Here is a 27,512-nt window from a genome sequence, read left to right as displayed (position 1 = left end):
GCAGTCAGACATACAGAAAGCCCCACCAGAACTTGGCCAGATCCAGAAGGAGAAAGCGCAGGCAGGTGGAAACAGGAAGCAGGGATTGTGCAGCGATGCACCCCTGAGGGCACAGGACAGGCTGGTCCTTGCAGGCTGGGCTCTCATTCTGATGTCCAGGGACCAACTGCAGGCAGGGAGCAGACAGATGTGTAGGCCAAAGAATAGGTCAAACACTTGGGGGAAATACAGCAATGCCCTGAGGCAGGACTAGCCTGTGCCTATGAACTGAACCCACCCTACTGATCGGTCTTTAGCTGGGAAAGGCCTGGGTACTTTGGCCCAAAGCAGAGCCCTTTGGAGCTAAAATGAGTGGTTGAGCAACCGGGTGTGAATGTGAAGGCAAGCCTAGGAGGCCCCTGGAGGAGCTCGGGGCCTGGATCAGAGCAGCCTTGGGAGAACGTGGCTGCTTGGGCAAATGGGATGCTGCCTGAGGCTGCTGGGTGTGGGTGTGAGGATGTTTGTACCCAAGTGGGAAGAGGGTGTTTGTGGGAGTGGGGATGTGTAGGAGTGAAAGCCTGAAAGCTTTTGGTTCAGGAAGCATCTACCTGTGTGCTGTCCGAGGGGGTGGGTGAGGGCAGATGGATAAGCAGAGCCTGGAGGGCCGCCCAGCTCTAGGCCCTCTCTGCATACAGGTGTGGAGCTGTAGGAGCTTGGGTCCTGTGCTCTCGGCCTGGCTTTGCTCTCCTGTCTGCCCAGGAAGTGTCCTGGCTGCCCTGGGACAAGAGTGAGACCTGAACCCCAGTTATCCTGGAACAACAGAGAAGACCCAGGCCTCAGACCCCACCGGAGCCCAGCAGGAGGGAGGGACTGGGGTGCTGCTGGGGCAATGCCGAGAGGGCGGTCCTTCCCCCAGACCTACTCATCACACAGCCCCACAGCCAGGGGCAGGCAGACATTGAACTGCACGCAGACCCTCCCAGGTCCCGAACCCGAGCGACCAGGCGAGGGTCTCGCCCTGCCCCCGTGCTCCCCCCGCAGCTCAGGAGGGGGCGGGGTCCACGTGCGCCAGGGCTGTCTCCGCACCCGCACGAAGCCCCTGGCCGCGGGGCCTCTGGCGTGTACGGACCCGGGCAAGTGACTCGGTGTGTGCTGTGCCCGCAGGAGATGCTGCAGGACAAGGGCCTGTCGGAAAGCGAGGAGGCCTTCCGGGCCCCCGGCCCAGCGCTGGGCGAAGCCAGCGCCGCCAACGCCCCGGAGCCCGCGCTGGCCGCGCCGGGCCTCACCGGAGGAGCCGCGCTCAGCAGCCCCCCAGGCCCCGGTGCCGACGTCGCCGCCGCCGCTGCGGCCGAGCAGGTAGGGCCGCGCCAGCCGTCGGGTAGAGGTCGGGCGTTGGTCTGTCGGCAGGGCCGCCTGTGTCCGTCGTTCCGTCTGGTCGCGCCCAGGACTCGCTTCCAGGGGGACCTGGCTGCGTCTGGACTGTGCCTGTTGGTTCTGCACTGGGCAGAGCTCGCTTTCTCTGCCTTTTGGGCCCTTCTCCACTTTGAGTTCCCGGGGCTACTCTGGAACAGGTGAGGGAGAGAGACCCCGGGGGCAGCAGAACGGGCTTGGGCCAGGTGTCCAGCTCCGATGACTGCGAGAGGGCGGAGGCGAAAGCCTGGGACCGGGCGGGAAGAGCCGACCCCGCCCGCCCGGGTGCGCGCAGAAATCGCTTCGGGGCTCTGAGGCTGGGGGAAGTCGCAGACAGGCTTCACCGTGGTACCCGACGACCACGGTGAACGCATCCGGCCCCTGTGTGCACTGTCTGCGGATGCGCGCGTGGCCGAGGGGTGTGTGGGCCTAGCCTTGTGCCTGTGCGTCCGCCCGCAAGCCTGTGGCCAGCCACGAAACGAGTTATGTTTGTGCAGGAGTGTCGCTACCCTGGCACGGTCGCTGTATGTGTCCTCTGCGGGCCCATCTGTAGGTGCAGCCCCAAAGGAGAGAGTTTCAGACACTGATTCCGTTTTAAAAATTCACCAGTGGTTCAATATGATTTTGTGAAACGAAATCTTGAGGCGTGGGCCCCCTGCCAGGCAGTGCTCGGCACAGTTCTTCGGGTCTGGGCTCTTCTTTCTGCAGGCTCCGTGTGGAGCCGTGGGCCAGGCAAACACGAGTCCCCCTCCCTCCCCTCCCCAGACCATCGAGAACATCAAGGTGGGGCTGCATGAGAAGGAGCTCTGGAAGAAGTTCCACGAGGCGGGCACCGAGATGATCATCACCAAAGCGGGCAGGTCAGCGCTGGGAGACTGACTTCAGGGAATGACGGGTGGGAGCAACGGGGATCTCCAGGTAGCTCCCTTAGAAGTCCTCTGGTCCCTGGCCTGGGGGCCTGCGGTAGTGCCCTCTGCCACTCGGGCCTCAGGGCCACTTCCTGCTGCAGCTTAGGACTGGTCCAGAAGTCCTACCCCCGCTAAGACTGAAAAGATCGGGGGGTGGGGGGGGTGGGGGGGAGAGGGCAGCACTATGCAAATGAAATGCAAACAAGGACATCCAGAGTCCCTGCTCCAGTACTTTTGCCCCCCTGGGGGCTGCTTTGTCCTCCTCCCATTGGGGACCTGCAGGGGTTTCTCAGGACTGCATTGATCGGAGATGCCCCTCAGCAGCTGGGGGAAGCGGTTGAGACTATGGTTTTCGATTTCCATAACTTTTTGGGAGCCGCTTGAACCCCATGTCTCTCATCCTAGGGGCGCTTCTCCTCTGTTTCCAGCTCCCTCCTCGGAGGCCCTCTGGAAGGCACCGCTGGGCTCTGTGTGCTTTCTGAGGAGCAACTCTGGGGTGGCTGCCAGAGAGGGATGATTTATAAAGTGGAAACATCTTTAAAATGCGCTGGTGTCTGTGGGAGACAGCAGGGAGGAGAGGATGAGAGGGGGAAGACGCGACGGGGATGACTGAGAGATGGGCTGGGTCTGCGGTGGGGCACGATGGCCCGAGGAGGGCGGTTATCAGGTGAAGGGAGATTGCTGTAGACAGAGACCGCTGCAAAGTTTAGGTTCAGGAAAGCCCCTCCCCACCCACTCTGCCCCCTCCACACACACACACACACACACACACACACACACACACACACACACACACACACACACACACACTTGATTTTGGTTTCTGGAGACAGGTCAGGTGTGAAAATTTCCCTTTGCTTGGCCGTGGGCTGATAATTGGGCTTTCAGAGGAATAAGATGATGAAGCATCTGGGCTAGGGATCTGGTGTCAGACCATGGGAGAAGGGGTCCAGTTCCAACTCAGCTGCTTCCATCTGGGCAACCCTCAGCCAAGGTACTTAAGGGTCTCTGCCCCCTCCCCACTCCATCTATAAAAGGATAGGTCCTGCTTCGTTCAGTTGTATGCAAAGCACTAAGCACAGTTGCTGGCACATGTAAGCACACAAGAAATGCTAGATAAATAACATTATTGATAATTAGAGAAAAGTCTGGCATCCACTCAGCATTTTCTTCCACTTTTTAGAGAACCCAGCTCTGCTGAACTGCTTAGGGAATGGTGGGCTATTCAAAGAAAGCAAAAAGCCAGCGGTTTGCGGTGTGCAGCATAGGGATGCTGTGGTCCTTCCTGTCTCTACTCAATGGCAGGCCTTATAAAGTTTCCTTTATTTTGTTGAGGGTGGTCATCTGGGTATTTGGCCACCTTCGTGCCTTAGTCAGGGAGGTGGCATGGCCATCCAGGGCCTCTATCAGGGGAGGAAGCAGGTTGATTTCAGGGCCTGAGTTCACTGGATCTTGGGGATGGGGAAAGAGGGTACATGAGGGGGGCTTGGCAGAGGGTGCTACATGGAGCAGTCATTGAAGACAGTGAGGGTCAGGTGTCACAAGCCCACTCTTCCTAGCTGAGTGCACTTGGGCAAGTCACTAAATCACCCTGTATCTCAGTGGTGTTGGGTAAAATGACTGTAGACCTACCTGCTGTCCTTCCTTTTTTAGTTACTGTGAGACTCAAACCAGAGGATCATGTGAATGGAGCTTGGTACATTGTAAAGTGGACTACAAGTGTGAAGAAGGGGGATTTATTTCTTGTGCCTGCTAGGGTGGATGGGAGGAAAGAAGAATGAGAAATATCCAGAACTTCCATTTTTAGGCAGCAGAAATGACCTTGTCTCTTGAAAATAAATGGCCAGCATGTTCTCTGGGCATGCCTGGCCTCTGCCATTTTAAACAAAAGGCATGTGTGGTTCTCCTCAGTGGGGTTTCCTACACCTGTGTGGGTGCTCCTTCCTCCCTCCCCCCAACACATACACTCACACGCACACTGCCAGAGGTGACCAGCTTCAGGCAGTTGTTTGTGCCTGATCCCAGTAGACTTAGAAACGGGCCTCAAGGGATGATGACAATAATTTTAAATTGGCTGTGATGATGTTGGCCAATTATAGATTCATCACAGCCTTTCATTTCTTTGGCAGAAAGTTATCCTCACACCAGGTCTCATAGTAGTCCTTAAGTCCCACTCCTAGTCCTCTCCCATCCCCTCTGCCCAACGATGTTCTCACAGACCCATTTTCTCATGCATAGCTGCCCACTGTCTTCAGAGACCACATTTATTTCTCTGATCTCTGTATCCCCCTCTCTCCCCTCATTACCTCCCTCACAAAGGTGGTCTCTGGATGCGGCTTGTTTTGCTTGGGCTTGTGGGTCTTCAACATCCTGTCCAGTGTCTCTCCCTTTTCCCCTAAACTCTGTGTGCCTCTGCTGGAACCTTGCTGGTACGCTTCCATTCTCAGCAGACAGTCTGGCCTATTCTCCTGAACCTTGTATCATAGATTCCTAGACTGCTAGAGCTGGAGGAAAATCGAGAGAACATAAACCAAACCCCAGGGAAGGGAAATTAGGCAATTTCCAGGTCTGCACAAGCCAAACAGATGAAGGACCCCATCTCCAGAACAAAACCCCAACTTTGAGGAATTCCCTTGATTGCTTTTTTACAGGGCCCTGTTCAGCGTGTTGCTGCTCTGTCCTAGAGACCCTGGCTGGTTAGGGATGTGATAACTGCCATCTGGTTGGAGGAGGAGTGGGCCCTGGAGAAGGGGAGCCAGAACCTTCTTAAGCCAGTTTGAGTTCTTGGGTCACAAACTTCCTGCCTTAGTTCTTTGGGTCCTTGAAAGTCTGAAGGCCAAAGAAGAGTCCCCTTCTTTAGACAGTGACTTTGAATCACCAGAAAATTTGATCTGGTGAACAAAATGCCAACCACAGTGTGAGACACCAGTTTCTGAATGCCTGGGAACCCCTTATGTCAGGAGTAAAATGGGGACTGAACCCCTCCCCAGCCAGTCTCTGTTCCTCTCAGGCCCCTGCACCCAGAGGGTTCATGATGATAACTGCGGACAGCAGACCCCTCTCTTGGCCTCCTCACATCCCTACCAAGCTTGATACATGTGAGAAACTGCATTTTCTCCCGAATACAGATAAAAGTGAGCTCCACAAAAATTTAAATATAAACCTCCCCAAAATGAAAATTTCCTAACCGTCTAACTGCCCTACTCCTAGGTCATGGTTTTGCCACCAGATAAATCTCCACTATCAGCCTTCATAGCCTGTTGAGTTCAATGTTGCTTGTGTTAGTGACAGTGAATTTGCGTTTGAAAAATGAACTACCGATGAGAACTCCTGTTGAACCTGTATTGTTTGTTATTCTGAGGCAAGGATTTGGCCTGGCTTAATCCGGGGCTTCAAAGCCAATTGCCCTCACTCTGTATACAGAGCGTCAGAGCCCAGTGGCGTGGATGATAAGAGAAGTAAGGGTTGAAGACACTGGGAAAGTGGGTTGGGGAGAGAGTGCTTTGATCTCTTTTTAAAGTATTTTCTGAAAGCAAAAGTCTATCAGAAGGAAGTGCCTTAAAAAAAAAAAAATATTCAAGAGAAGCAACCAACCTTCCAAAACAGCATATCCATTCCACACACCCTCACCCCAGTCCCTCCCCTCAAGGGAAATATTTCTTAAAAATGCTTTGGGTGAATTAGAAAACTTTCTGTGTGTGTGTATGTGTGTGAAAAATGTAAATCAATTTAGTAGCTTCGATGTTGCTCTCAGGAATCATTCGGCTACAAAAGGTTGGTCTCAGTATAGCTGGCACCAGCACCCCCTCCCCGCTCCTCAGCCTAGTTGCTGGGCCCTGGCCTCTTCTCAACACACCCGAGATTCTTTCTGAAGACCCCTGACAGAAAGATGGGGTAGAAAGATGGGTGGGGTTTTTAGTGGACCCCTGCCCTTTTCCTGCAGCCCATTCTTTTCAGACTCTGGGCTCCAAGGTGTGTGTGTAGGTCTGTGAGGGTAAATAATTTTTAATGAAAATGTTATTGAAGTGGAACTTTCCTGCAGAAGAGTACACAAATCTTAAGTATACAGTTATATAAACTTGCATAAAATGAACGCACCCATGTACCCTCCACCCAGATAAAGAAATAGAGCATTACCAGCCCCCAGAATCCCTCGTGTGCCTCCAGTCACCACCACTCCACCCTTGAAACCACTCTCTAGACTTCTCACCACTTTGATTTGGTTTCACGCCTACATTTAAGGAAAGGCACATATAGGTGCTTCTGAAGACCCCGGGTTGGGGTCTGGGGGTCCCGCCAGGCAGAGAGAGTCTGGAAGGCTAGGCCCGCTATTCGCTGCCCCTCTTCCAGGTTGGGGGTGGGGGGTCCAGTAGGTCAGTGCCTTGAATTTAGCCACCACTTTGGCCTGGGGGCCCCCGCAGCTCGGCTCTCCGAGCTCAGCCGTAACGTAGTGAGTTCGCATTTACTGGTTTGTTGCCAAAATCAAAATGCACTGAAACCCTTGCCCCGCGCCCCGCAAGCTGCGACACCGAGAAACGTCCGAGGAAGCTTATCTTAGCAGCTCATTCTAAAACCATTTCCGAGTATGGAGCATATAAAGGCTCCAGCCCCGCACCCTTTCAGAGCCTGTTTCATGATCAGAGGAGAAACCCCGGGCTTTCATCTCCTTTCGGCGGGGCAGGCGGCTTGTTTATTCCCCTGGCGGAGCCGCTTCCGCGCGTGCAGTGCCCGGGGCGGGGGCGGGGTGCGCGAGCCCGAGGGGGCGCGGGGAACGGGGACAGCACACGGAGGGCGCGCGGGGCGCCGAGAGGAGGCACCCGGGGCTCAAGGAAAGGGTGCGGAGGGGCTCAGGGAGGGACGGGGGCTCAGGGAGGGACGGGGGCAAAGGGAGAGGGCAAGGGACGGGGCGGGGAGAGGGCAAGGGACGGGGCGGGGCGAGGGTAGGGCGAGGGTGAGGCAAGAGCGCTCCAGGGGAGCAGGGAGAAGGTGGGGGCACAGGGACGGGCACCGCCCGCTCTGGTGGCAGGGCATACAGGCCCCACTGTCAGTGCCTCTGTGCTTGGTCCTCCCTCTCTGGCCCATTGAAGGCTTGTGCTTCCTGCACAGGGTGTTGGTTTTTAAGGCACATTTTATATAATAAATCACACAAACAATTTACATCTCATTTCCATCCTTTCATATGTTTCATTAGAGAGGACCTTTACAGGGTCAGTAGAGCCCAGAGGAAGTCACAGCTCCCAAACCCAGCCTGGCCTCTGTCGCCTCGATCTGGTGAGCACCCTCAAGCCAGGCCTCTGGGCTCCGGCTTAGGTCCCCTCAGGAACCAAAGGCAGGTGCCCACGGGACCTTGATGTTTTTCCTGGCCTAGGCAGGAGGCTTATGGGGTGGATGGAGGTGTGCCTCACCTTCACACTGGATGGACCCTTCATCCTTCTGGAGCCACCTAGGTGGGGAATGATAGCGCCTAGGGCGCCCACAGGGTCTGTTCTGCGTGGCCCAGAAGCAGTCCCCAAAATGGACCCTGCCAGAGGCCTAGACATCTGTTCCCGTGAAGGCACTGGAGCTTCCCAAGCCCCGGCCTGTTCAGCCTGGAGCAGAGGACTTATGACTCTTCAGACTATATCTCCAGCTCTTCCTCCAGTCTTTGGAGGGCTGCTGCTCAGGGACAAGGGGAATTGATGGGCAGGGGAGGCAGAGGCTAGGAGACCCTCTCTTTCCCCGCTGCAATGCCCCAGCACCTCCCTGAGGATGGTATCAGTGGGAATATGGTCTAAGTCAGTTTCCCCAAGGGGCGAGATCTGCCTTGGGAGGCAGAGCACAGGCTCCTCAAAGGCCTTCTGGAAAGCACTTAGTCAATGTCAGCCCCCTTGAACTGTCGAGATGAAGTGTAGCAGGGAGTAGGAGAAGGGGAAGGACAGGGGCCCCTTAGCCCCCTCTCAACCCAGGTTAGGAAGACTAGTGAAGCAGCAGTGAGCCATTCTCTTCTGGCCCCCAGGATGGACCTTGGCCCTGGAGGGAAGCCGTGGCTGCCCTCTGTTGCTGCCACCTGGAATGATTACAAGAGGAACTGTAGAGCTGAGTGCAGTCCACGGTGCAAGCCAGCCCAAGTATGGCCAGGGCTGCCCCATTTTGTGGCTGTTTATGTAGCAGTTACAAAATGGTGGCCTGGAGGGGACAGGATTCTTGGCCTTCCCCCAGGGAGGGGGAGGTGACGCAGCTGCTGCCTTCCCCCTTCAGCTTTAGGCCCACCAGGGGAGAGGCAGGCCAGGAAGGGTGGTGCAGCTTCGGCTGTGCCCCCAGGCCGGACAGGGGGGCTGGCAAGCAGGAGGCAGGATTGGGTTCCTGAGCCCTCTCACTTCCCCCATTCCTGGAGAGGGGGTGGGGTGGACATTTGAAAATGCTTTCAATTGACATCTGAGACAAATTCTTCCACACGGTTTATAAGTCCCTAGACTTGTAACTAGAACTTCCCCCCTCCCTCCAGGCACGCACACATGCACACATGCGCACTTATATATTCTCATGCACATGCGCTTGGGCACACTCCAGCACACACGTCCCTGTATCCCCCTGCAGTGCTCTCACTGGCCTCTCCTCCAGCAAGAGAGGGGCATAGGGCACAGGCCACAGGCCCGGCTGGGCTGGGAGCTGCGCGGGGGAGGGGGGTGGAATTAAACCTCCACCTCAGGGTCCTGGCCCCAGGGCTTGCTGTAGGGTCTGCCAGCTTGTGGAAGCCTTGATTCCTTTCTGGAAGCCCTGCCCTGTCCAGGTAAGCTGGGACCCCCTGCTGACAAAATGGGAGACTCTCATCATCTGTTTGAGGTGTCTAGAGCAGCTTCTCGTGAGGGTCCCTGTTCTGTCTGGGGCTAGTGAGAGGCAGAGGACCGCCTGATGGTTTTCCCAGTAGACTGGCTGGGCAGTATCGCAGCTCAGGGGAGCTGGTTCCCATCACCCTTGGGGTCTTCAGTTAGGTCTAGATCCTGCTTCTCTCTTGGGGAACACCTTTGTGGAAGATCAGCTAGGAGGGGGCAGGATTGTCTGAGGAGGATTGTGAGGAAATTCTGTCTCCCCTCCTCTGGTGAAGTCTATTGTCAGGGTCCTGGTGACCAGGGGAGGGAGCTGTGCCTCTGCAGTATGTGTGCTTGCTGTTGTATGTGTATATGTGCTGAGAGGTCTGGGGAAGGCCTTCTCTAGAATGTTCCCTGAGCCTCAGGGTCCTGGACAGCCTCAGCATGGGCTGCAGGAACTGGAGAACTTTCTGTTTTTCGGTGAATCCATTTTCATGGAAGTAGATCATAACACTGATTTGTGGAGGGTAGAGCACAGCAGGGGTCAATGGTAATAGACATAAATTGACTCATTTAATTCACACAGCAATCTATGAGATAGGTAGTAATATTATTCCCATTTTAGAGATAAGGAAACTAAGACACAGAGAGATACAAGCAAGTTGACCACAGCCTCCCAGCTTGTCGGTGGTGGGGTCAGGCTGTGGGCCACGGCAGGGTGGCTTCAGAATCCATGCTCTTATCCACGAGGCCCCTGGATCGACTTCCCCCTGATACCCAGTTCCAGTGCACAGGCCCAGGTGAGGCATTTACAGGGAGGAATACCCTTGCTAAATACACTGAAAAAATCCAAACCTAGCAAGGATTTCAACAGCACTCTCCTGTTTTCCTGCTAGTTGGTTTAGAGCCTGAGGGTTTCCACAGAGAATGACCCAGAAGAGGCATCTCATTGTTTATGGAAGCAGCTGACAGGAGTTTCCAGGTCTTCAGCTCCAGCCCCCTCTAATGGCACCTCAGAACTTTAGATGTATATGGGCTGGCAAAGGACAGAGAAGTTAAGGCAGCCAGGTTGGTGGCAAAATCCTCTCCTACAATCCTGACCAGGGCCTGTATGCTTCAGCTGCTCACAGCCACTAGGCCCAAATCTTAGGCAACTTTGGGGAAGAAGGGGATTGAATTTGGGAAACCGTGTAAACTGTCTTCCTAGACACAGTCTGGCAGCAGCAGGGACTCAGAGAGAGCAGCTAGAGTGGCCCTCTCCTGTTCAGCAAGGACAGACAGAAAGTAAGTGTGCAAGTCACACAGCAGTGACCAGTGTTGTAAGGTCGCCTGCTAAAAGGGCAGTACCTGTTAAAGGCCCCCTGCCCCCTTGCTCACCCTGTACCGTCTCTGCTGGTGCTCTGTCCACGCTCGCCTCTCCCCTTGGCTCCCCCAGGAGGATGTTCCCCAGCTACAAGGTAAAAGTCACCGGCATGAACCCCAAGACCAAGTACATCCTGCTGATTGACATCGTCCCTGCAGATGACCATCGCTACAAGTTCTGTGACAACAAATGGTAAGAGGCCTGGGACCCTTTCCGCATCACCCACCTTTCCCTTAACTCATCCTCCCACCCCAACCTGATGTTTGGTGCAGGGACTCACCAGCCAGCTGGAGTGATTGCCTGGATCCACAGCCTCGGGTCCCCTGCCTGGAACTGGGACTGCAAGGCTGGGGAGGGGCAGCGGATGTCTGCATGCCTGCTGCAGGCGAGGCTGGAAGCCAGCTGCAGTGTTTGGGTGTTTGGTGGATTTCAAGGCTCTATACTCTCTCCCAGCCATGGACAATCAGGATTTGGTGACTACGCTGTGTCAGGCGACGGACAAAAAAAAACACCGTGCAGATTCAGGCTCTGTCAGTGCTTCACTGGGGAGAGGATGGGGGGAGCAGTTTTCTAGGGGACTGTAATGTTAGGATTGTTACCTGGCCTGTGGTGGCTCTCTCCTGTTCCACTCACTTCCTCTTTGTCTGGCTTCGGGGCTTGTCCCTCTTAAGCTGTGTGTGACCATCCAGACTGAAGCTGCTGCCCAGGAGCTGGGTGACAGGAAGACCCTTTGGCAAGGGGCTGGGTGAGACACGCAGGTGGAGGGGCAAAACCAGGCTGCGGCCAGGTGAATGAATGCCAGGCTACTTTTCATGAGGCCGGCTGCTTAGTACCTGCTCTGTCCCCAGAGCTCAGAACCTCAGATGAGGCTTGAGGAGAGAGCAGCTGGCTAGGATTCTGGGCTCTGAGGTGGGGGTTGGAAAGCCACAGAGACAGGGCTGAGGAGGAAGGCTTTGGTGGCCAGCCCCTGGCAAGGCTGTGTTTCTATTTCTTCTCTCTCTGGGCTACATTAGAACTCAGAGCAGGCTCCGGCTGAGGGGACAGCTACCAATTCATTTCTTACCAGTGTTTTTGGGGCAAGCAATTTGAAAGTTGTCCAGATCCTCTGAGAAGCACTCTCCAAATAATATAATTTATATCATCTAAAAATTATGAACATAACATTCACAGAAGTGTCTACATCTCTCCACAATATCGTTGTGATTAGCCCCAGTTCTTCAAATAAATGATCACATTTCTTTGCAATATCCCTTTCTGTTTTTACTGCAGTAAAATAAAAGTGGCTCAGAACTGCTGTCACCTCCTCAGCATTCTCTCCTCTGTCCCTCACTCCTACCCCTGAAGTCCTAAATTGACAGTGTGTTGGGACCAGCAGCTATTTTTTTCTCTGGTCAATGGGGGTTTGCTCTTAGAGGGGACAGGGAACCTGGGCTTCACCAGGATAATTATACCCCAGGATAATCAACTGCTACTGCTCTCTCTGCTCTGTTGGCAGGATGGTGGCAGGGAAGGCTGAGCCGGCCATGCCAGGAAGGCTGTATGTCCACCCAGATTCTCCTGCCACTGGGGCCCACTGGATGCGGCAGCTGGTCTCTTTCCAGAAGCTCAAGCTGACAAACAACCACCTGGACCCCTTTGGCCATGTAAGAATGGAGAGTGCCTGGCCTTGGGGGTGACGAATCCCGGGGCAGTGTTGGGGGTGGGACAGGTGGGATGGGGAATAGGAGAATCCCCTCTTGATGTCCAGCTCCAGGCTTTTGCAATTGCCCGACCAGTTAGGGGAAGGAGCACAAGCCCCTGAGCCCTGCAGACAGCTGTGCACCCTTCCCCTACCACGTACTGGCTGAGTAGCTCTGGGCAAGTTTCTTAGCCTGTTTGAACTTTAGTTTCCTTGTCTAGAAAATGGAGATGACCATACATATCTTTCATGGTTGTGAGACTTAAATGAGAGTATAGGCAGGAAGCGCCTTGAGCACAGGAGGCTCTAAAGAAATGGCAACTGCCACACGATGGGCTGTCCCCCGAATCTGGCCTTGCTGGAGCACAACACAAGACCAGTAAACCTTTTCAAGAAAGAGTGATGGCTAGATTCCGAAACTCCTCTTTGGCCCGTGTGGTCTGCCTGGCCTGACAGCTGCCTGCCCTCTGGAAGCGAAGGCCTCACTCTGGCTCCTGTGTTAGCTCCTGCCTGGTCTGGCCTGGGATCTGGCGCTCGCAAAAGAGATTCTGAAGCCCCAGGGGTGCTGCTGCTGACGCCCCATCCAGACTGCCGAAGCTCATTCTTTCCCCATATGACCCTGGCAGGCCCACAAAAAGGAGCTTTTTATGTGGAAATTCTTAGCTCAAGTGTGTGGCAAACAGAAGCTTGGGGACCTGGCATTGTCAGCCAGGGCACAGCACCCCTCCCCCTCCCAAGCTGCCCTGGTTACTCTGGAAGTACTGGCTGGGGGGTGGAGCGAGGATGCTGTAGAATCTGCTAGATGCAGTTGCCTGTGCTGCACACGTAACACTCGCATGTGGATGGGGTTATGCCTAGTTCTATTTCTGGGGAGCTGTGTGCAAATCAGGATTCTGAGAATTATAGTTTCTTATGGAAAGTGCCAGCAATGCTTCATTTCTGATTGATTGATGTGTGTGTAACTGGTAAGCAGCTCCTAGTTTTAATTTCTCAGAGTCTGTTCAGTTCTCTTCTAAATCATGGGTCATCTATAAACAAGCAAGTAGGAGACTGCTTACTTAATATAAGCAGGCCTGACTTACCTGTTTTGCACATCTCTATACCGGATTTCCCATGCAGGGCTTGCGGATGCCTACTGGGAATGGCTAGTCCAGTCCCAACTTCCCAGAGCACAGCGGCCTTTTCACTGAGAGGCAGAGGATCCTCCCAGATCTTCCTGGACACCATCCTGGCCATGACTTTGCTCCCAGTAGATTCCTACCTGACCCCTTCTTGGCCAGACTTTGGCACTGGCCTTGAAAGGTTAGGGAGGGCCTCTGTGGGGGGAGGCTGGGGACCCAGCCCACAGGCACAGTCTCTGCCCGTGATTGGACACACAGACCCGTGAGACAGACCAGGGGGAGAGTCCAGAGTGTGGCAGGAGTTGTGTCTTTGAGTGGCCAAAAGTACCTAGGGAGTCAAGCTGGGGAAAGGATTTTGTATGCACCAGCTTGTTGTCATGGCTCCCAGCTGCAGGGATGCCTCAGAGGACCCTTCCACCTCCCTGACCCCTGTAGAAAGTGGGAGGGGAGGGAGTCAAGGGTTGAAATGCTGGGCCTTCTGTAGGAAGTGGGAGAGAGATCTGGCTTTCACAGCCCAGCAGTAGGCTTTCCAGTCTGGCTTACCTCCTTGGTGGCTCTAACTGGTCCATAAGGGGTTTGTGATAACTCTGAACATAGTTTTAAGTCTGGGCCAATGGGGCTGCTTGATGGGCTTGTGATGCTGGGGGCACCCCTGGCTACACTTGCCAGGCCTACCTGGGGATCACCTCTCATTGGCAATAGGGATATTACCCATGCTAGCTCAGCTTTCTCCCTGGAGGAATGGAACACAACATCTTCCTTCTTCTTACTTCATCCCCACTCTTACCCAGCAATTGCAGTTTATTGGCGACAACACCTCCATGGGGATGGCAGGGCTTCAGGAAATAAGGTGATGGTCTCAGTAAGGAGTAAAGGAGCAGGTGTGTGCACCCACACCTTCTGCGTGTGGGTCCTAGTCCAGTGCTCTTTTGACTTCTGCACCTGTCTTTCCATACCCAGGGCTCTAGCTGTCCTATCTCCACCTCTTGGGAGCATCACTGACAAGGGAGCAGTGTTGGCCATGCAGACAAGAGCTATGAGGATGAACTAACTTCCTAGACATACAGTATCATATTGGGGTAAAGTAGCCCCTTTGGACCTTGGCTTTCTGCTCCTTGGCCTGTGCCAATGGCAGCGGTGAGGTCCCATTAAAGGGTGAAGAGGTCACCCTTCTTGGCTTCTCAGTGCAGGAGCCTGGGAAAGAGCCATCTTGTACTGTTAACTTGCCCTCAAGCAAGACCTTCCTTCTGCACAATTGGCCTTCACATTTTCAGCTTCCCCTAAAAGCTTCCAGGCCTCAAGGAACTTTCTCCAGCCAACTGGACTTTGGGCTTTTCCCTGGGATCTTCACCATATCCCACGAGCTTTAGCCATTGCCTCCCACTGTCAGCCTTCCCTCATTACCCGTGCCCAAAGGGCTGGGATCTCTCCTTGGGAAAGGGGCCAGTTGTGAGCTGGGACTGCTGCCATCGTGGTGAAGTCAAGAGCCAGTCAGAGTGGCTGTGGTTTTATCTTGGGGTCCACAGGTGGACTCAGTGTCCTCCTGTTGGAGTCCAAGTCACCCCATTTCCTTATCTGAGGAGGTGAACAGGGAAGGCTGAGAGGCCATGTGTCTGCCCTCTCAGAGAGGCCTCAAGGAGAAGACAGCACTGGTTATTTTGGGGGGCTGGGGGATGATGGAGAGCAGCCATTTGGGAATAATCATGTTTTACTAGTTTTCCTATTTTCTAAGACTCCCTTTCTCCACAAATGCCACTTTCCTCTACTGTGTGAGGACCCAGGAAAGTGGCCCAGGATCCAGGTGAGGGCTTGGGCCTGGCAGACGGTCCTACGAGGCAGGTGGGGCCCTGGAACAGGAACCCCTCAGACAACGCGGTCAGAAGCTCCTAAAAGACAGGACTGGATTCCGACTACAGAACTCCTCGTGGGTTTTTACTGTGAGATCAGGAAAGACCTCGCAGCAAACACTCACAGGAGTTTTCTAGTCAGAACCTTGGAGGATGGGTTCAGGAAGATATGAGCACCCCATTCTGGGATAAGCCCTAGAGGTTGGGCAGGCAGCTGGGCAGAAAGGATCATGGGAGCTAGGGCAGGACTGAGCTGTCCCCGTAGATCCCCAATTCAGCTCCACTTCCACTGTTTTGCTCACTACAAAAACTGCCAGCCCATTGTCTCCCCCTACTTGCCACCACCCACCCCACCCCATGCCATGCCACCCCCAGCAGGGTCTTGCGCCAGGTGCCCATGTGATGGAAGAAGAAGCTGCTTTCCCTTCTTCCTCTCTTCACCTTCTGAATAAGTTCTATCACTGCTTGGGCTTCAGGAGGTCAAGGAGGGCCTCAGCAGGGTGGAGGTAGGGCCTGTATCCTGTGGCAGGACACAGGGATGGCTGGCATATGTGTCTGACTTTTCTGCTGATCTGGAAGCAGGGAGGAGATGGCCACAGTGGGCTCTGTGTGTGTGTGTGTGTGTGTGTGTGTGTGTGTGTGTGTATGTGTGACTATCTCTGTGTCCCAGGACTCCCAGATTGTTGAGGAGGAAGGACCAGCCTATGATTTCTGACATGGTGAGTCTGTTGCAGAGGCTGAGTTGCCCTGGGCTGGGGGCATGGGCTGAGGCTCCTCAGTCACAAAGTAGTTTGTGCACAGTCCCCTCAGTGTGTTACTTCCTCCTCCAGACACAGGGTTGCACAGTCTGCCTGACTGCCCATGCTCTTGCCTAGTTAGTTACTCCTGGGCGTTGGGCTCCAAGCTCAAATGCAGCTTCTTCAGAGAGGAAGTGCAGGGACCCCATTCTGTGCTCTTAGAGCACTATGACCTTTTCATCCTAGTACTTACCAAAGTTATATTTTGTACTTATTTGCACTTTTAAGATTTATTTTTGGATAGGAAATGCATTCACATGGTTTTAACAATAAATCACTGAATAAATTAAAATGTCTACGATACAACATCTCCCTGTATTGTGCCCACCTGCCCACTTTCTTTGAATCCACACCACAGGTAACCGTTGTTACTAATTCCTTTTCAGTGTTTCTTTTTGCACATACAGGCAGAATATATACTCTCAAATTCCCTCTTTTATACATAAAAGGTGTACCCACTTTTATACATACTTTTTAACACCTTGCTTTGTAAACAAATATATCTTGAGATCATTCCATTCATAGTTTCCTCATTCCTTCTTTTATAGCTGCATAGAATTTTATCCCATGATTGTTCCATAAGTTATGTGCCAGTCCTTATTGAAGGAATCGTTTTCCTATTTTTCTGCCCTTTTCATTAAGCTTGTGCATATGTCATTTTACACTGTGTCATGTGTATCTGTGTGATAAATTGCCTGTTCAAAGGGTATTTGGATTTGTAATTTTGAAAATATCACCAAATCGCCCTCCGCGGGAGTTGTACCGATGTGTGTTCCCTTACCAACAGGGTGGGAGGTAGCCTTACCAACAGGGTGGGAGGGTAAATGTTTGGATTTTGCCAGTTTGATAGGTGAAAAGCAGATATCAGTTTTAGTTGTAATTTGCATTTCCTTTATTATGAGTGAGGTTAAGCATCTTTATATATGTATTTCCTCTTTCGTGAACGTTCTCATCCTTTGCTCATGTTTTCTCTTAGATTTTTGATCTCATCAATTTCTAGGAGTTTTTATAAATTAGATTTAGCTTCTGTGATATGAATTGCACATATTTTCCCAGTTTGTCATTTGTCATTTGATTTGGCCTATAAGTGATATTCCCACGCAGAAGTTTTTTGATTGAACTCATCAATCTGTTCCTTATGGATTCTGGATTTTGAGTAATCAAAAGCCCATAACCATTCCTCTCTTGTAAGGGAATTTTATTCTATTTTCCTTAGCATTTTATGGATTTATTTTTACATTTAAACCATTGATCCTTTTGGAATTTATCCTGGCATTTGATATGAGGTGTGAATCCAACCTTTTTTTTTTTTTTTTCTCTTTTTCTTTTTCCTTTGGCGGCTGGCCGGTAAGGAGATCCAAACCCTTGACCTTGGTGTTATAACACCACACTCTAACCAGTTGAGCTAACTGGCCAGCCCCTAACTTTTTTTTCTAGAGAGCTATCCAATTCCCCCACCACCAGTAATTGAATAGTCCTCTTTCCTCCCCTGGGTTAGGCTGCCTTATTTCTGTACGCTAAATCCCTGTATGAATTTGTGTCTATTCATGTGCCAGTGCCTTAACTGTTGAGACTTACTAGTAGTTTTTAGTGTTCAGCAGGGCTAGTCTACTCTTGCTTTTCTTTTTCAGAGTTTTCTTGGCTAGTCTTGTCTGTTTTCTCATCTGAACTTTAGAATCAGCTGAAAAAGAAACTTACTTGTATTTTTATTGGAATTGCTTTAAATTACAAATTGACTTAGGGAGGATTGATAGGAATGCCTGTCTCTTTGCTGAAGTCTTCTTTTTGTCCTTCAAAGTGCATTCAAGTTTCTTTCATAAGGTCCTACACGTTTTTTTGTTAGGTATGCCATTTGCTTGTTACTGTTACAAATGCATTCTTTCTTCCACTACTTTTTCTCATCACTTATTTGTGCTTGATGTTTGGGTTACTGTGTGACTTCCCCACTAGATAGTAAACCATGAGGTTTTCAGTCACCACTGTGTCCCAGTGCCTAGCGCTGTGCCTGGCAAGCCACAGCTGGTGCTGATGGACAGTAAGTGAATGAGTGAACCCGCTGACGGGGTAGCATGTAGACAGGAAAGGCACTTCTGCCAGGGGGTGATGGCCTCCAAAGCTTAAGCTGTTAACTGACCAGTGAGGACCCAGAACTGTTTATCTCCTTCTTTTCCTCTGTTTCTCCCATATTTGCTGAGCCCTGACAATGTGCTAAGCCCTTGCTGGGTGCTTTGGGGATTCAGATGCCCCACAGAACTCCAGATCAGGTCCTACCCTCCCTAGCCAGGTAAAGGTAAGAGCTCAGGCTTGGAAATTAGTACCAATTTTGGCTCTGCCTCAAACTGGCCGTCCGATGTTGGGCAAATGCCTTCACCTCCCTGACCCTCAGTCCCTCCTCTGTTAAAATGAGGTTAATAATAATGCCTACTTTGTAAGGATATTGTAAAGATTAATTATATGATGTATGTAAAATACCTAGCACAGGGCCTGGTGCACAGGATATGCTCAGTACACACTGGCTGTTATTCCTATGGCTGTGAGAAAAGGCAGGAAGGCTTCAGGGCCCTTAATATTATGCCAGTCTTGCTGCCCTGGGAGTGAGGCCTGAGGTCTATCTGGCCAACGCCTCTTAAGTAGGCTGATGCCCTGCCTGACTCGGTTCTAGTTTGAATTTTCCTTGGACGAGTCACTTACCTCTCTGGGTCTTAGTTTTTTTTCCTCTTTTATTTTTTAAAAGCAGATCTTGTCTTTGCCCTAATCTCTATGCAGAGCTGGAGAAGGTAAGAAGTATGATGGAAAAGGTAGTGTTAGAAAGTAAAATTATGATCCAGGGTATATCTGGTTTCAATACACGACAAAATGGACATTAGTCACTCTATTGTGTGGCTAGCATCCAGATGTGCTGTGTTCTATGATGGACAATAGGGCCTGGTGGATCAATGTTCCTTACATTGTTTGGTTGACACTTTATCATTAATTACTGAGCTCTTTGTTGAGAGCAGTATGTGCTCTCTCAAAGGCCATCTGGATTCTGCTCAGGACTCTGTCTCCAACCAGCTGTGTGTCCTTGGGCAAGTCACGTTCCTACTATAGGCTTTCTGTTCCTCATCTGTCAAATTAGGGGGTTGGACTAGAATGATCTCTAAGGTCTGCTTCTCCATGCCCAAATGTTCTGTGATTCTAATGTAGATAAATCTGGGTCTTTTTGGCCAAAGCACGCTATGATGATCTCTTGAGGAGATGGATGTTTGGCGCTATTGCAATTGTTAAAATAGAGCAGGCTTCTGAATTGTGGCCAGAACATAATGAATCCCATTTCTGCAAAACACTGATGATGATGGAACCAGTCATGAAGTGAGGCTGTTGATGTGGACGGCCCATTTGGCCCAATATCCTCTGCAGCAAATATAAATGTGAGACTCTGGCAAAGTCGTTTAATGTGGCGCCTGAGGAACTTCTGAACAAAGCCGGGTGCGTGAGTCACTGAGGTTGTTTCACACTCTCCCAGGCTGATGGGGCTGATGCTTGAGTTTATATTTTCATTGGTCCATGGGTGGGACTTTCTTCCAGACACCTGTCCAGGTTCCAGACACCTGTGCGGATTCCAGACACCTGTCTGGGTTCCAGACTGTCAGAATTGGGAGTGGTGTTTGGGACCACTTAGTCGAAGGGGGACTGAGAAGATAGGGGCCCCCATTGCTAGAGGGGAAGAGCTTAGGACTTGCAGCTGGTGAACAGAGATCAATGGAAGCTTCTGGACCCTTCTCAACTTCTCTGTTGCTGGGCTTGCACTCCGCTGTAGGTCTGGCAGTTTCTCTCTTCCCAGGTTTCCTGGCCAGCCTGGCTGGTTCCCTCCTGTAGAAGGTGTGTGTGGCAGTCTCTCCACCCCAGTCATCAGGAAGGGCTAAGGAGTTTGGCCTTTATTCCAAGGGGCAAGAGGGGACCATAAAAGGTGGCATTATGAATATAAGGCATTTATTGAGCCTTAAATACTGGCGGGAATGGTGGTGAGGGGATGTGGGGGTGGGGAAATACAAAGGGCCCTGCTCTCAAGCACTGTACAGTCTTCCTGGGTGCCCCAGAAGGTTCTAAGCAGGGGAGTGACCGGACATAATGCGTAGCAGGTGAAAATGGAGGGAAAGTAGACGGAGACAGGGAGGAGGCTGGCCTAGCCACCCAGCCAGAGATGATGGGGCCCGAGCCAGGGGCACAGAGGCAATGGAAGGGCCTTTGTTTTATAAGCAGAGTCACAGGATTCGGGCACTGGGTAGACCTGGAGGTGGGGGACAGTGAGGAGAAGGGGAGTTGTTGATGATGCTCCAGGTTTTGTCCAGACTATGACTGCTCATGACTGCCCAGGTGTCTCGGGAGCGGGGGGTGCTGCTGCTGGTCCAAAGTGTCCTGCATAGCCTCCCTGGGGTGTTGGTGCCTCTGGCCCCTGTTCTGGGCTCTGTCAGCCAACTGTCTTCGTTCTCCCTTTGTGCTGCCACTGGGGAGAGCCAGAGTGACCAGGGCTGGTCCTGCCTGCTGGGGAGCTGAGGCACATGAGTGCTTGCAGAGAGGTGGTGCACGTGTTTAATCACAAGATTTGGCCTGAAAAATGCCTTAGAGGTTATCTTGTCTCTAGTGAGCAAAGTACAGACCAGAAGGGAGGGGACTTGCCAACATTCCCTTAAAGAGTCTTTTGTTGTGGCCCAGATCTTCCCACTCACATAACCTGGTCTTGCATTTACTAGATCCTGTTTTGGACAAAGGAACCTGGAGGTACAAAAGGAATAAAAGGCATGGCCTTTTCTCTTGAGGAGTTCACAGTTTAACTGAAGGGACAAGGAAATATGGGAAGCAGCATATCAGCCAAGTAGACAATGCCTGGGAAGGAAGTTTCAGAACTAGGAGTTCAGAACAGGCCCAGGATCCAGGGTGCTTCCTGGCAGAGACAGTAGGCCTGGAAGGTGAGAGAGAATGGGAAAGGGAGGTCATGATAGCAGAGGGACCTTCATGTGCAAAGGTGTAGAGGCGGGAATCTGGACCTTCCTGGAGACATCTAGGCCACCTCCTAGGTAGTCAATTGCTGGATCTTCAGGGAACTTAAGTCCTCTGTGGGCTCCTACCGTGTTGTGAATAGCACAAGATGACAAAGTAACCTAAAGGACTGGGAGGGGTTTCCCAAGACCCAGCTCCTCTCACCGTGAGAACATTCCCAGGCTCCTGGAAAGGGACATACATTGAGGCCTCCCTGGGTAGGACTTGTGTCCCTTAGTCTCTCTCTGAGTTTCTCATCTGGCAGACCCGCAGTTGGACAGTGGGTCCCCAGTTATAGGACCTTGTCTGGGGTTTGGGAAGCTCTTTACTTGCCCCAGAGGTCCAGAGATTTGTCACTGAGGACTAAGGGGTGAGTGGCCAGTGCAGAAGGCAGAAAGTCTGCATCCTGCTGGTCAGAGCTGCCTCATCAAACTGAGGGGCCCAGTGATGGCCAGAGGCCACAGTCCAGCTCCTGGCCCACCCCCCTTCCTCAGCCGAGCCTGCCTAGGCTGTCCCTGCCCCCAAAGCATGATGGGAGCAGAATCTCCCCAGACTAAGACTTGCGCCCAGGTTTGCCATGGAAGAGCCTGACTTTGGCCTTTCTCTTGGCACTCTGGTCACCAAAGGGTTAAGTCTTCCATGAAGCTTCAGCACCAGGCCTGTCTCTGGGCTCCTGGAAGAGTGGGAGCCAGCAGGGCCAACCCAAGGAAGGGGCGCTCCCAGGTAGAGAGAAAGGAACTCGGAGGGGAAGAGGACCTGAGGGCCAGCACAGCCTGGCCAGGACAGAAACCAAAGGGTTAACAAAAGCAGCAGCGCTGATAAAATGCCCCAAATTCCTGGTCCTGCCTCCATTGGGGAGGGCGTCTGGCAAATGTCAACAATAAAAAATACATTTTAATGGCACATGATGCAGCTGCTACCGTGGGGCACAGCCAAATGAAGCGGGCTTGGAGCAGCGACTACCGTGTGTTACTCCCGGGGGCTCCATGGCTCTTTGCTAAGCTTCATCCAGTGGGGCACCATGTCTCCCCCAGCCCAGGGCTCATCAAGGGCCCGTGGGTGCCTAGGGCCTCTGGCCTTCTCTGGCATTATTTTAGGAGTTTTGCTTGTCTCCCACCTTGGTATCTTAAACTCCAGCCCGTGAGGAGCCTCCCTCCCGGCTGTGAGCTGCCATGGGCAAGGCTGAGGACAGGACACACCCAGGTCTCCCCAGCATCCCCTCAGCAGCCTGCTGTGACGGACAGACGAATGAGGACAAAAGTGAGAGCAGGACATTTTCCTCAGCTTTGTCCCTCCCCCATTCTGCAAAACCCCAGGCTGTGGAGCTGCTTTTGCTGCTCACAACCTGAGAGGAGGCATCGAGCACTCAGGTGGCATTTCTAGGAAACACAGGTCACATGTAAGAGGGGTGGGAAGAGGTCAGCCTGGGGGGGGGACCCCCGAGGAAGGTAAGTTATATGTTATGATCCCATTTTACAAATATGAAGATTGAGGCTCAGTGAAGTTGGGTGACTTGCTGGAGGTCACACGGGTGAATCAGTGGCACCCTGGACTTTTGCCTACAACTCAGAATTCCACCTACTACACTGTGCTGAATTTACTGGGGGGCTTTTAAACTGGTAAGGACTTATCCTGAGTTCTCCATTGCCATAGTGAAACAATCTGTCACATCAGGCAGGTCCTGGGACCAGGCGTAATGCCGGAGCAGAGAGACTAAGAGGGGGTCATGGGGCTGAGCTTGGGGTGCAGGGGCCTGGTTCTTCACCTGGGACTGTAGGACCTTTCTGGGCTCAGTTCGGGTAGTCAGGCCCTGGATCCTGGGCTTTTAGGAGAATGAGAGCCAGTCCGGGGCCAGCCGAATAAGGTCAAGAACCAGAAGTTGGGGACCTAGAGACCAGAATGAGACCATTCTCTTCCAGATCATCCTCAACTCCATGCACAAGTACCAGCCACGGCTACACATCGTTAAGGCTGATGAGAACAATGCTTTTGGCTCCAAAAACACAGCCTTCTGCACCCATGTGTTCCCAGAGACCTCCTTCATCTCTGTGACCTCCTACCAGAATCACAAGGTACAGCCACCGCCCACACTGTCCCCAATACTAACACCACCTGCATTCCTGCTGCCGCTACAGAGAGGCCCACTGCAGGGACCCTGGAGACCTGTGATGTTCCTCAGAGCAGTGAGCAAACCTAATGATGAACAGAAAAAGACACTAGGCACATCAATCTCCAGCACAAAGCAATCCTGGTCTCTGTATATAGGGGACTGGGCAAAGCTGGCAGCTGTAAAAACTGGCAGCATGGATCCTGCCTGTGGTTTGAGTGTTAGGCCCTTTCGTTATTCAATCTTCCTTTTCCTGTTACATCCAAAGGTAGGATTCTCGGCCTTCAGAGAGAGGGGTAGAGAATGAGGAGAGGAGCCCTACGGCACTGTCAGCTGGGTGGGACTGAGCAGGGGACTGAGCCATGTGGAGGCTCTTCCTGGGCTCTGGTCAGAGATGGCTGGGGTGTCCCAGACCCCTCCCACCCCATTCCCAACCCCACTCCAGCTCGGCCATCCCAGACTACCCCTTGCTTCCCAGACAGGCCACTCACTCCTGCCCCATGCTGCCCTTCTCATGGGTGCTCGTCCCATCATGCACATTGGGACGGGTGAGGGGGGCAAGAGTCACTGGGGAAGGGCTACAGGCTGAAGTGGACTTGAGGCAGAAGAATGATAGCGTCAGATTTGCATTTAGAATGATCCCTCAGAACCTGAAGTGGCAGTTGCCCTAGACAGGGGCGACATGCACAGAAGCTAACTGTGTGCAGGTAACCAGGAGAGATGGAAGAGGGACTGAAGCCAGGTGGTGCAGTACTCTAAGACTAGGAGAAAGAATCAGAGGGTCTAGAACAAGCCAGATGTGAATGGTAAAGCTGAGGAGGACCCAGTGTGACACCTGGCTGGCTCAGGGCTGTGGTGTGTAGCTTCCCCAGCCCCTGCCATGACTTCTGAGTGTGTCTGGGATTGGGGTGGGGGACAAGGGCCAGCGGCCAGCCCAGTCTTTCTCTCCTCCCAGTTACTCTACTGTATGTCCCCTCCTGACAGATCACACAGCTGAAAATTGAGAACAATCCTTTTGCCAAGGGATTCCGGGGCAGTGATGACAGTGACCTGCGTGTGGCCCGGCTGCAAAGGTGGGGCTACCCCGGCCCAGGGGTGGGGGTAGGCAGACTGGGTCAGGCTTGTGGACTCCTAAGCCATCTTCACTCTCTTGTTGTCTCTCTAACTGTCCTCCCCACCCCTTCAGCAAAGAATATCCTGTGATTTCCAAAAGCATCATGAGGCAGAGGCTCGTCTCCACCCAGCTCTCAGCAAAGCCTGACGTCAGCCCCCTGCATGGCGCCCACCAGGCGCTCCAGCACTACCAGTACGAAAACGGGGCTCACATGCAGTTCGCAGCAGCGGAGCCGCAGGACCTTGCTCTCAACACCTTCCCTACCCAGAGGGACTCCAGCCTCTTCTATCACTGCCTGAAAAGACGAGGTAGCACTGTGTGGTCTAGAAGCCCTAGAGGGTCTGGGGAGGGCGCAGTGCTCCCACAGCCACTCCTTATTACACTTGGGAGCACATGCATGTGCACACACACACCCGGTTATGTGGGTGATCTGGGAGAGTGAGCCTGAGTGGTGAGGGACCAGGGCCAGGCTCAGGGCCATGTTGCCTGGCACAGGGTTGCTGGTTCTCACCTTTTTAATGCAGCCTTCAAGATCCTCGGAGAGAGCTTGTGGCCTTGTAGTCTTCAGACACTGGTAACTCTGCCCAATCCCAGATGTTGCTTTGCAGTCACTGCTTTGAGAGCCTCCAAGGGGCAGGCAGAAGACACAAAATCAGCTGCCTAGAAGTGCGGAAGGAAGCTGAAGCTTCACATTCCAGGGGGTTTTGGATTGGGGCCATCATTTCTCAAAGCATCCTCAGTCCCAGAATAGGGAGGACCTGGAGTCCTGTGTGCAGGGCTCACCACCTCATCATACCAGGATCTGCAAAGTCTGCATGAGAGGTGAAATGAGCTATTGTGGATACAGATTGGGGCCAGGAGGCCAGGCAACAGCGCTGTCTGTGCTGGACTTCTTTGTGAAGAAGCAGAGCCCTGAGCTGGGAACCATAACATCTGTCTTTGGTATCAGCTCTTGATTTCTCCATGGATAGAATCAGGATGATTAGGGTTACTCCAGCAGAAGACCTGACCCAGCCCCTGAAATTCTCTTGAGAATGAGTCTGGGGACTTTTGCTTACAATCCAGAATGTTCTTCTCTCAGCTCTGCTTCTGGGGACTAGCCAGACACAAATCATTAGAGCTCAATGACCTTAAGCAGGGTCGGAGAACTGTGGCCCTTGGACCAATTCTGGCCTGCTGTCTAGACAAAATGGTTTTTACATTTTTAAATAGTTGAAAAAAATTTTTAAAAATATTTTATTATATGTGAACATTATATGAAATTCAAATTTTAGTATCCATAAATAAAGTTTTATTGGAACACAGCCATACTCATTTACATATTATCTATGGCTGCTTTCATTGGACAACAACAGAGCTGAGTAGTTGTGATACATACTGTATGGCCCACAAAGCCTAAAATATTTACCATCTGGCCCTTTGCAGAAAAAGTTTGCTCACTCCTGACCTAGAGTGTTGGGCCACCTGCCAAGTCTAAGAGCTTAGTGCAGGGAGAAAGGAGGAACCTGAAGGAGGATGGGGAGGAGGGAAGAGAGGGCGGTCAAGGAGAGAGCCAGGGAAGAGGCAGGAGCAAGTTGCTCTGGGCAGGGGGCGAGGTGAGTGTAGGCTACAGCCTCGGCCCTGCCGCAGCCTCCCTGCCCTGCGAGGCTGCCCTGCGCACACACACGCAGCTCAGCTCGCAGCCCCCGGGGTGAATCCCTAGAGGAAGTAGAAGAGGGAGGCCAAGAGAAGCCACAGAAAAGTGTTCTGAAATTGGTTGCGTAGGTGCTACCCAAGCCCTCAGGCCTGGGTCAGCCCTGAATCCTGTGGGAGGACATGCTCCTCCAGTGGCATCTGATGTCATCTTTCTGCAGAGTGTCAGCTTAGCCTGAAAAGTATGTCACCCTTTTCACTTATTATCAGCTCCATTTCTTAATTTTGTAGACACTGTGTTGTAATCTGTGTAATAACAATCTGATGGGTCGTCTTTGAACATATGTGAGGTTAACCTCCTCTCCTAAAAACAACAGAAACATGCCTACAAGTACCTTTGGCTTACTGAGGCCTTCCTGGGAGCTGAGGATTGAGGCAGAAACATCGTGGCCTTAATTTTCTGGCTGGTTCAGACAGATGTGGCCTCTGGGCCTGGTTTGGCCTGGCAGTGCCTCCTCTTTCCCTGGCCAGGCCGGCCGTGCCTGAGAATGCCAGTGCACATCAAGGCCTCTTACCATCCCAGGAGTCAGGCTGGCAAAGGATCAAAGCTGGCGCTGCCCCGCTAAGCACATCACTCAGCATCCTGTGACATAGTGTCCCCTGGGCCTTTGAGTAGGGTCTATAATCTGACCACGTCTTGGCTGCTGCCACCTTATAAAAGCTGTAGCTGATTAGAATGGTGCTGGAGTGCCATGGCAACAAGGGCACAGGCGGGTCTTGAATGAGAAGAGTGGGCTGTCCTGTTATCCGGCAGGGCACAGCAGCTCTTGGCCCTGGGCTGTGGGTAATGGCTCTTCCTGAATATCCCTTTGTCTTCCAGCAGACAGTGCACGCCACCTGGACTTACCGTGCAAGCGATCCTATCTGGAAGCTCCCTCTTCGGTAGGGGAGGATCACTACTTCCGTTCTCCCCCTCCCTACGACCAGCAGATGCTGAGCCCCTCCTATTGCAGCGAGGTGACCCCAAGAGAAGCCTGTATGTACTCAGGGTCAGGGCCTGAGATTCCCGGGGTGTCTGGGGTGGACGACTTGCCCCCACCCCCGCTGAGCTGTAACATGTGGACTTCGGTCTCACCGTACACCAGCTACAGCGTTCAGACAATGGAGGCCGTGCCTTACCAGCCTTTCCCCACGCACTTCACCGCCACCACTATGATGCCTCGGCTGCCCACCATCTCTGCTCAGACCTCCCAGCCACCGGGAAACACCCACTTCAGTGTCTACAACCAATTGTCACAATCTCAGGTCCGAGAGCGGGGGCCCCCCACCTCCTTCTCAAGAGAGCGTGGCCTCCCTCCTGTGTGTGAGAGGAAGCCGCCCTCCCCACACCTGAATGCTGCCAATGAGTTTCTCTACTCCCAAAGCTTCTCCTTGTCCCGGGAATCTTCCTTACAGTATCATTCAGGAATGGGGACTGTAGAGAACTGGACTGACGGATGACTCCCATGTCTCCTTGACAGCCCCAGGACTGTGTTAATCCAGTATTAACCTCTGTGGGTGGCCTGTACTACCAAGAGACACAGGAAGGTATTTCAAAGGGGGGGTGTGCGTGTGCGTGTGTGCATGCGTGTGTGTATTTGGAGAACATCTGTCTTCTGATGTACAACTAAGGCCAGGACGAGAAAAAAAACGCAATGATGTAAGAAGTGATTTGGGCTTCAAGACCTGGGTCCGTTGTTATCTGATATG

At 52.6% G+C, this 27,512-nt stretch overlaps 1 protein-coding gene across 2 annotated transcripts; it reads left to right on the top strand.

The window, feature by feature from the left end:
• Positions 1-1,146: 1,146 nt before the first annotated feature.
• TBX4 (T-box transcription factor 4) lies at positions 1,147-27,263 on the top strand. 2 transcript variants are annotated; one of them, XM_063112423.1, is made up of 8 exons: positions 1,147-1,335; positions 2,155-2,249; positions 10,521-10,640; positions 11,944-12,091; positions 22,830-22,982; positions 24,002-24,090; positions 24,204-24,439; positions 26,647-27,263. In XM_063112423.1, the coding sequence occupies exons 1-8, from the start codon at positions 1,147-1,149 to the stop codon at positions 27,261-27,263; spliced, it is 1,647 nt and encodes a 548-aa protein (XP_062968493.1). The 2 variants fall into 2 exon arrangements, with proteins under 2 accessions (XP_062968493.1, XP_062968492.1); XM_063112422.1 differs by having other exon boundaries at positions 26,644-27,263.
• The last annotated feature ends 249 nt before the right edge of the window (positions 27,264-27,512 follow it).

The sequence above is a fragment of the Cynocephalus volans genome, chromosome 10, assembly GCF_027409185.1.
Source record: "Cynocephalus volans isolate mCynVol1 chromosome 10, mCynVol1.pri, whole genome shotgun sequence".
Taxonomy (NCBI): Eukaryota; Metazoa; Chordata; class Mammalia; order Dermoptera; family Cynocephalidae; genus Cynocephalus; species Cynocephalus volans.
The sequence above is the reverse complement of the archived record's forward strand: the minus strand, read 5'-3'. Positions and strand labels throughout refer to the sequence as shown.

Coding starts and splice junctions, on each gene's coding strand:
- TBX4 (XM_063112422.1), top strand. CDS start 1,147: ATGCTGCAGGACAAGGGCCTGTCGGAAAGCGAGGAGGCCTTCCGGGCC. Junction 1,336..2,154: donor CCGCCGCTGCGGCCGAGCAG/GTAGGGCCGCGC, acceptor TCCCCTCCCCAG/ACCATCGAGAACATCAAGGT. Junction 22,983..24,001: donor CCTCCTACCAGAATCACAAG/GTACAGCCACCG, acceptor CCCTCCTGACAG/ATCACACAGCTGAAAATTGA.